The sequence below is a fragment of the Lepidochelys olivacea genome, assembly GCF_965140295.1.
Source record: "Lepidochelys olivacea isolate rLepOli2 genome assembly, chromosome: 3".
In the NCBI taxonomy this organism is placed as follows: domain Eukaryota; kingdom Metazoa; phylum Chordata; order Testudines; family Cheloniidae; genus Lepidochelys; species Lepidochelys olivacea.
In genome coordinates this window covers 102,194,258-102,203,745 of record NC_140413.1, presented here as the reverse complement: position 1 = coordinate 102,203,745, position 9,488 = coordinate 102,194,258, and the positions used below count along the sequence as shown (strand labels likewise).

The 9,488-nt window shown below is 44.8% G+C and overlaps 1 protein-coding gene across 2 annotated transcripts in view; it reads left to right on the top strand.

Moving 5' to 3' along the window:
* The first annotated feature begins 512 nt into the window (after positions 1–512).
* Positions 513–9,488, top strand: part of LOC311518769 (MFS-type transporter SLC18B1-like) — a 29,902-nt gene continuing 20,926 nt past the window's right edge. For both annotated transcript variants that reach the window (XM_084624806.1, XM_084624805.1), the window contains exons 1-4: positions 513–710; positions 3,012–3,157; positions 4,538–4,633; positions 6,520–6,593. In XM_084624806.1, coding sequence (XP_084480932.1) covers positions 665–710; positions 3,012–3,157; positions 4,538–4,633; positions 6,520–6,593 — 362 coding nt within the window. In that variant the 5' untranslated portion in view covers positions 513–664. The remainder of the gene's footprint in view (positions 711–3,011; positions 3,158–4,537; positions 4,634–6,519; positions 6,594–9,488) is intronic.

The following is a 9,488-nucleotide window of genomic DNA, read 5'->3' as shown; positions in this document are numbered from 1 at the left end:
AAACACCAGGGCAGTGGTTGAACATATTTACAGGTCTTGGCTCCAGACAGCTCCAGCTGAATTTAAGTCTGGCAGAAAATTACTGGGTGACGTTCTGGGGCTTGTGTTATGCAGAATGTTAGAGTAGACCATCATGATAGTCCTTCAGATTATAAACTCTATGAATCTTGTGTCATGGTCACTCCTACTTTGCTACATGCTAAGCACGCACCCTCCTCCCCGCAGCTCCCACAGGTTTGTCTGTCGGCTTGGGACACTGAATGGCAGAATAACCACAGAACACTTCCACCGGTGTGATTCCAGTGCTCAGGTGTAATGTCCCTCTTTTGCTGTGACGGTAAATTCGCAGCTGTTCTTTGTCACCCTTCACAAATTCTCAGGGTAGAAGAACAACAAATATGTCCTACAGCCGCTGATTGGCGGATTAAACAATTAGGGTGACGTAGCCTGTGTCTGCCCGTGGAAAACTGGGAGGGAACGGCCGTGTCAGCTGCTCCCCCGTGCGGCTAAGGAGCGGGTTTAGCGTGAGCTGGGCATGCTCACGACTAACAAGCGAGGCTGCTGCTCCTCTCGCAAGTCTTTCCCTATTCCCGTGCGAAATACCAGGATAGACATTTTTGTCTGGTGAAGCTACATCAGGCTGCGGTATTCAGGACTCTTCGCAATGGGCAGCCAGGAAGCAGAGACCCAGGAGACTTTGCAAACCCCAGGTGGGAGTAAGGGAGTTTTTGGTTCTTTCGGATCCTGCTCTCTTTAACCTTCTTTAGTGTGTCCGCGGTGCTGTTTTCTCCGCCCCCTCCTTCCCCCCGCAAGGCAATTGGGCAATCGCTTCGCTCACCCAAGCAGTCTCCGAATCCTTTCGAGACTCCGGGCTGGCTCCTTTTTGTTTCGTTTAGTTATGGGGTTGTGTTTGCTGCTGAAGGAGTTTTCGGGATCACTTTGCAACTTGGGAGGGAGAAGATCTTCTCTTCCCACCCCGGTTATTTTCTTTTCCTGTTGTTGTTCTGCCACTAAAGTGCACATCCGAAGAATTTAGGACTACTGTACAAAGATCTCTGGCACGTCTCGCCGTTCACGTGTAAACCTCTCACTGTTGAAATTAACCCATAGCATTCTGTTCTAGGGTAATGTGTTCAATTGGCTATTTCTTTTTATGGGACAGCTAACTGAAGCGCAACAGAAACTTGGTTCCTTTAGTAAAGGTTTATAAAACGATGACGTCGAAAGGTTTTTTGCTGGGTATTTAAAAACTCTCTGAAGCTAATTGCGACCCTAGCCAACTAATGAAAAGCCTTACTAGAGGGGCCTGAAGCCAAACCTGTTAAGTAACCATCCTAATTCACCTTGGATAAAGACATCCCTCCCTCCCTGGTAACCTCTTCTGGCCTCAACCTCACCCTGGAATACAGCAGGAGACCCCTCTCTCTGCCCACTTTTTAAAAAAAGAACAATTACTTTACCAAGTATGTAGCAAACAGAAAGGTTCAGGTCTTAATTCTTGTGTTCTGTGACCATGGCAAAAGAAAATAGTACAATTAAATACTATCGATTACAAAACTTTCTTTGAAGGATACAAAGAGCTGGTAGATGGCCTACACCTGTATTTTGAAAGTTTCTTACATGTTTATTTGTAAGCTGATTATTTCTGGGTCTCTGGGCTGTAAAACAAAGTGTATGTGAGGGGTCAGGTGCAGACTTTTTATGGCATACGTAATGATCATTAATACTGTGTAGACAAAAGACTACAACTTTATATGCTAGAAGTTGTCAATTCACTTAAAGGTGCCCTGGGATCTGATCAGGCACTCAGTACTCTGGTGGGCAGTTCTTAGTCCCGCAAATAATCCCGTGGAGCTATGTATGAGTCAGGGCAACGGTGTTGGATCCTTTTGTCATTGATGCTGCAAGCTGCTCAGCTGTAAAAAGACACTGGGACTCTTAGGCCTTGGCTACACTTACAGATGTACAGCGCTGTGAGTTAAACCCCCCTTCCCTTTTCCTGAGTAGGGAAAGCGCTGCAGTCTGTCCACACTGACAGCTGACAGTGCACTGTCCTGGCCACATTTGCTGCTGCATTGGGAGGGGTGCATTGGGAGCAGCTATCCCAGCATTCAAGTGGCTGCAGTGTGCTTTTCAAATGGGGGGCGGGGTGTGGAGTGTGACAGGGAGCAGGGGGGAGAGAGAGAGAGTGGGTTTTTTGGGGTGCTGAGTGTGTCAGCTGAGCTGTCTTGTAAGTACAGACTTCCCCCGCCTCTCTCTCACTCACTGAAAGCATAGGGCAGCTGTTTCTTTTTTGCTCACAGAGGAGATAAGCAGCTGCTCACCGAAAGGGACCCCCCCCCCCCGCCGCCTCTCTCTTAAAGCAAACATGAGCTGTGGGTGCTCCAAACGGGGCGCCCCTGCCTGCCTCTCACTCCGTCAAAGCAAAAAGTAGCTGTGTGTGTTGTTTTGATAAGCAGCCCCCAGGGCTTTGAGCGCACATCCGCCTCCGGAGTTGACCACAAAACAAGTTAAAAGAATCATGGCGTTTCCGGAGGTCAATCAGTGCCTAATAACGTTTCTCCCTGTTTACACTGGGGCTGGAGTGTCTCAGCCAATGCGCAACAGTTGTTAATCCTCTCCGGGAGGTGGAGTACCAGGAGCACTCCAGCCAGGGAGTCAGAGCACTCTATGTGCCTTGCCAGTGTGGACGGGGAGTAAGGTAGAGCACTCTGGGAGGCTTTATTGCGGTATAACGTGCAAGTGTAGCCAAAGCCTGAGAAGTCAAAGGGACTCTGGGTGCCAGGGGCAGGCTATCTGTACAAATTAGGTTGCAGGGTTGGGGGAATCTTCATTTATGGTACAGTAATATATTGAGAAAATGATGGGATTAGGGCTCTTACTGGCAATTACCTTTTCCTGACCCATGGGTTTAGGTTACTAATTCCAAATTCCTGGAGGGCACATCTCTTGTAAACAGACAGCTTGAAATTGTGTCCCAGTTTATCAGAGCCTAATACAAATATTTGTAGTTTTAGAAAATGGCAGACCAGAAGTTCCCAGTGAAGAGTCAAGCAGGTTTACCAGAGATCAGCTCTTCACAATGGCAGCAACAGCTTGTTTGAACTTCAGTTCGATGATTTGCTATTCAATCCTGGGGCCCTTTTTTCCAAGAGAGGTAAACAATATACAGCTCTGCAAACTATTCAGATTTAAAAAAAAAATGGGAAATAACTTTAAAATATAATCCGATAATTTATATTGCAGCATCATCCCTAGAGGCTACATGTGAGCTCAAGCTCCTATTGTGCCAGGCGCTGTAAGAGACTGTTCCTGTCCCAAAGCACTTGCAGCCTATTTTAGATGAGACAGACAAACGGTAGAGAGAGGTGAAGTGATTTGCCGTACCTCACGTAGCAGGTCAGTTGGAGAACCAGGAATAAAACCCAGGTCTCTTGACTTCTATTCCAGTGCCCTATTAGATCACTCTTTTCTCCCCTGCCACCTCCAACTCATCCACTTAAGTCTTCCTCCTCAGCCTTTCCCACGCAAACGTTTGGCAGGCTGGCAGATAGGAAACCCACCTTTACTGTCACATTAAATTGAAAGAGTTGAGAAAAAAAATGCATGTAGAGCCCCATGACACTTCAGAGTAATCTTTTTAGAACAAATCCATTGCTGAGAGAGAGAGGCAGGCCCTGGTCTGTTGGCCAGATCAAGGGTTTTCTCCTTGAACATTCCAGTGTTCCACCCACCTGCCGCATGGAGTGATCTTCAAAGCTTGCCCGCAAATGGTGCATAGCCACCAGGATCTGTGAGAGGCCAGTGCTCTCTGTGCAGAGGCCTTGTACCTCTGTTCCAGTGCTGGAGTCACCCTGGTTCTTTTCCCCCTACTTTCTGAGCTCCACTGGCAATGCAGCTCCAGTGGAAAAGAAAAATACAGCTACCAAACCTATTACCTCTTCCCAGATAACTTCTGTAGGGCCAGTGGGGAGATGATGTCATCTTTCCCCCCTGCCCAGTCCACACTCCCTCCCCTGCATGGATCCCAAATTTGCAGGGTGTCCTCTGTGGCATCCTGGGATGTGGGGGTAGGGGAACTATGCTGTGGAGACAACACATTCCTTCATTAGCTCCTTTCTTGCAGGGGGGATGAGGTCTGTGCACACCAGGTTCCACCTGTGTACAGACTTAGGGAATGCGTTCTGTCCCTGAGTAAGGTCCAATTAGCTGGCCTGTAGTGCAACAAAGCAACTTAGAATTTCCATCCTTCACACCTGCTTCCACGTGGAGTAGATGCTGCTTCTGCTCCTAACTACAGAAATACTGAATTGTGGTGCAATTTTAAATTGTTGTCGAGTTACTGCTGAATCTCCCATTCTTTAAAAGAGAAAATGTTTTATGACCATACTGGCAGGTACAATGAAAGAAGGATAAAGACGGAAGACTTGATTAGAAAGTATTGTCACCAGATGCTAACATTGTGTATGGTGCTTTGTTTTGTTTTTTTGTTTTGTCCATGTTCTGAATCTGGCTGTCGTGATGTTTCCTTTTACAGGCAGAGAAAAAGGGTGCCAGTGATGCAGTTGTTGGACTGATTTTTGGATGCTTTGCTTTATTCAATTTCTTGACTTCTTTAATAGTAGGCAATTATGTAAGTATCTTTAAAGTTTTCAGTACTGACTTAATTATGGAATAGGACCTAACAACCTTACTCAGAGCCTGGTCCAGACAAATCAGTTTATGAATGCTAGCACACACAGGCTTGCTTTTTTAGAGAAAAAGAGATGGGTATTTAGTGGATAGGGAAAGCTAACTTAGGCACTTTGAGACTCACTCCATCCTCTAGTAAATGTGTTTAGGTAGTCTTCCTATTTTCCAGTTGCTTTTACAGACATCCAGCATCCTCCTGGCAACGAAGAGCCTGGACACCTGTAAATTAAACTAGAAATAAGGAAGACATCCAGCAGCATGAGATCAAGTTGCTCTGCTGACCATCAGCAAGTGCTCCACAGTAGAGAAACCACTTTTCTAACAGATGGCACGTTTTTCTCTGTCTGAACATTCAGACAGTTAGTTTTGAAGCAATAAAAGTCTTTGTGCTGTTGTTAAAATAGTGGGTGGTTGCAGACAGAGCTCCAGCAAGAAGGGGTCAAAAACGCAACCAGAACACACTGTGATCAAAGCTCTCCTTTCCACTCTTTTTGGAGTACTTTTTTTTTTAAATTGCACTTTTGCTGGTCTTTTGGTACCTAAAGATTTGAAAAATGCCCACTAGTTCTTCCAAAATTGACAACCTCCTTAGGCACTCTCTTCATTGACTGCAGTCTGGCCTGTCATTGGGGATGGAGCTAAATCATTCAAGGAAAATGTTTTAAGGCTAGAGAATGTCTTCTAGGTTCCTACGCTAAATGTGGCTATCAAATATAATTCTTAAACCTATGTACAGGTTGCTTTAAGGCCACAGCTTGACTTTTTTAGGATTTTGAGATTAACTTTTCTGCTCTCTCTCCCCTTCCTTATCTAAAGAAACAAGGAAAGTCCTCTAGTCTTTTCAAGGAAAGTGGAATTAGACCTCTGGTGTCTCCCTCTAACTATACCTTCCAACCCTCTCTCTCAAAAAAAGGACACTTACAACAGACCACTGATGTATGGGAGGGAAAAGTGGGATACCCTGCTGTCTTCTCATCACTGCTGTCCTGTCTAGCATATTTACCCTATTGCCATGGTTTGAGTAGAAGGAGTTAACAAGTGCAAGTTCTAAGTTTACCTTATTCCTTTCTCCCCTCCATCAGTCTACATCCACCACCCTTTTCTTCCTGTGTTTCATATTATTTTCTCAGTATTCTCTCTCTCCTGCTACCTCCCCCACCCACACACACAGCTGAAGATATTCCTCTGGCTGAGCCAGGAGGCTGCCTCAGAGCTAGCTGTGGCTGGAGCTGTAGTTTTTGTGTATCTTGTCACTAGTCGGGAGTACATATGACTGCTTACCTTTCTGCTGTGAAGTCGGTGGGAGCTGTGGAGCAGTTGAGGCCTCCACTGGAGGTGCTGCTGTGTGAAACACACAATTCATTACCAATGCAATAGACAAGTGGGTAGCCCGTTGCAATGATTGGACATCTCAGGGTTTCACTGAAAGCTGGACAAACCACTGGTTTCAGTAAAACAGGCTGCTCTTTCTCTAACCCTGAACAATCCAAAGAAACTGAAATGTCTGCTCATGCTAAGGCAGGGTTAGAATGCAATTAGAAGCCCCACAGGGTTATATTGTTGAAGGTGACCTGGCCATAGGCTGTGCCCCCAGCCATCCATTTCCTAGCTGGCACAGTCTGTAGTGAAAGCAGGCCATGCTGTCTTGCCTCTGGCATTTCTGAGAATGGGGAGAAGTGAAGTGCATTCCCTTTGTCCTGTCAGTGATTTTTCTAGAGCGTGCACACAGTGTTTTGATTTCATAACAAAACTCCCCAAATAAGTTTCCTTCATAAAAGTGGACTTGAAATAATTTAAAATGTAATATTTATTCTTTACCAATTGCAGCTTGTACAAATTGGAGCCAAATTCATGTTTGTGGCTGGGATGTTTGTCTCAGGATGTGTTACAATTCTGTTTGGGTGAGTGTTGTTTTCTTGCATCTTATTTCTAGTGTGAAATTTGCATTGTGGTGTTAATTCTATGAAAAACAGATGGTCTTGCTATTAAAATTCAGGGCTAGGAGTCAAAAGACCTCAGCTCTGTTTCTGACCTTGAGCTGGTGACTTAACCTCTTTGCCTTAGTTTTCCTTCTCTGTAAAGTGGGAATAATACTTACCTAATTCATGGGGTTATGAGGCTTCTTTAGTACTCTGAGATCCTTGGCTGGAAGATGCCATCAATGTAATTTGCTATTATAGTTGTTGGAAAAACCTCAAGTAAGTATGGTAATAAGTGCATACAAAATCTAGCTCAGAAAATGGGATTTTAAATTGTTTTAAATCCACTTGGAAATCAGAAGCTTTGCCTGGCAATTGTAGGGGTTAAGGCACTAACTTGTGCAAAATGTTACTTTTAAAAAATAAAGCCATCTAGTCCTCATTGGGCAGCTGTAAAATCAAGTCTGCTTCGTGCGGATGCTTCTTGGCAAGACTATGAGGAGCAACAGAGGAAGGCACTGGAGTTCTTCACAGGGAGAAGGACCCTGTGCTGGCCACCTGCCCCCAAAGGATGGGGGAAGCTGGAGGAGGGCTAGAGACATTTCCCTCCCCTTCCCAGCAATAGGTGGTAGAAGATAAAATGCTCCTTTTCTCTTTCAGGTGATAGGGGTATGTCTGAACTGCATTGTCAGCTTGGGACTGTGGGACCCAAGTCTCCAGACTAGGTATTTCTGAGCCTGTCCTTTTGCATGCACACTGCATAGTGAACATGGGCTTACAATTTCTGGAGCTGGGTCTCACAATCATGCTGACGCATCTGTACTGCACTACACAGACCCAAGTCAAACCTTGTGATTCTGGGGGCGTATCCCAGGCCTCTTAGTGAAATATCCAGCTGAAGGGACTTCCCTACACCCCCATGTATTTCCCCATCACCCCTACCCCCAGTGGTCAACTTGTTACATGCAGTGTTGCCAATTTAATCGGTTGGAAATTTGAATTTAAATTGAAATATTAATACACCCTTTAAATGCATATGCAGCATATGATAAAATACTTGTATCTGAAAAAAGCATAATAGGTTTGAAAAGTATGAAAAAAGACTAGCTTCCTCAAATAGCTGTATTTTTTTTATGATCATGTCAGCACATTTGTTTTGGTGGTGACGGCTAACCTAATAATTTCAAATTATGACTTGCGAGCAAGGTCTCAATGAGCTCTCCCTGACAGCTAGTGATGAGCCTGGGGTAGGAGGAGAAGGATTCAGGACCAGACTGTATTTACATGAACACACCTACTCTACCTAAAAAGAAAAGGAGTACTTGTGGCACCTTAGAGACTAACAAATTTATTTGAGCAAAAGCCTTTGTGAGCTACAGCTCACTTTATTGGATGCATGCAGTGGAAAATACAGTAGGGAGATTTTATATACACAGAGAACATGAAACAATGGGTGTTACTATACACACTGTAACAAGAGTGATCAGGTAAGGTGAGCTATTACCTCTTCTGCTGGTAATAGAGGTTGGGGTGTGGCAGGGGGTTGGGGTTCAGGGTGCGAGCTCCAACCTGGGGCCACTTACCTCGCAGCTCCCATGGAACGGGGAACTGCAGCCAATGGGAGCTTTGGGGGAGGTACCCACTGGCGAGGGCAGCATGCGGAGCCCTCTGTCCCCTCTCCCCCGGGGCTGCAGGGACCTGGTGCCGGCCGCTTCTGGGAGTGGTGCGGGGCCCCTGGCAATCCCTCGGGCCGTAGTTTGCCCACCCATGGGTTAAACGCATGCGGTGCAACAGTGAAAGACTCAGGAGTTGAAAGAGTGAAGAACTCTCACAACATTCAAAAAAAATGTGTACATGGCTGATGAATGCACTGATGCAAATGGGCATCGAGTATTAAGTCATTGTGTACGCTGATGTCAGTGGTAGGTCAATAGATGCATTTCTAGATGTTCAGGTTATAGAAGATACACATTGGCTGCATCTGTGACAATCCGCATCTTAGAATTAAATTCTTGTAAACTGAACCTCAAACAAATGGTTGGTTATGCATTTGATGGAGCTGCAAACTTCTCTGGAGACATAGTGGAGTACAAACTTTGCTCAGAGAAAAGTATAACCCTAATCTCTCCTATACACACTACAGAGGCCATCCACTCCAACTAGCAATAGTACCAGCTGTAGAATCTTCAAGACATTTAAAAAGCCATAAATGTAATGTCTTCATTATACTTGTGATTTAAAAAAAAAAGTCCAGAAAGACTGACCATCTTGGAAAAAATAGATACACTGGGACTGGAGTTCAAATTAGTCCAATCTGGTAATGCCCGCTGGCTTTCTCATGAATGACCTCTGGCTGTTGTCTTAATTACTGCAACAGTTATTACTCTCTTTGGAAAGTATCTAGCAAGGTAGGACCGATCTAAGTGGCGAGGCTGGTGGACTACTTTTGCTACTTTGTTCAGAGAAGACTATCACCATTCTCTCTTTTGTAAGTCTACTGTTGAAATCACTTAAAATTGACTGGAAATGTGCTACAAAAATAGTAGACCTTTGTCCAGCAATAGAAGCTACATTTGGATCAGTCAGAATGATACATTGAAAACATACCGGAAGAAGCAAAGACTTCAGTCCAGAAGTTGACTAATGAAGGCACTTGTATTGAATCCTTAAGTGAAGAGGACAAGATGTGTTTAAGCCAGCTGAAAAAGTATACAGACTTGATTCTTACAAATCTACAAGAGCTACTTCTGGTTTCTCTTCAACCTCTAAGTAGCTTTTTACAGATGACTGTCTTATAAAACACTGATAGTTGAGTGGAGTGGGGCACTACCAGCAATGGGGCTGCCTTCTGACCTGATCACATTAGAGAATTTGAAC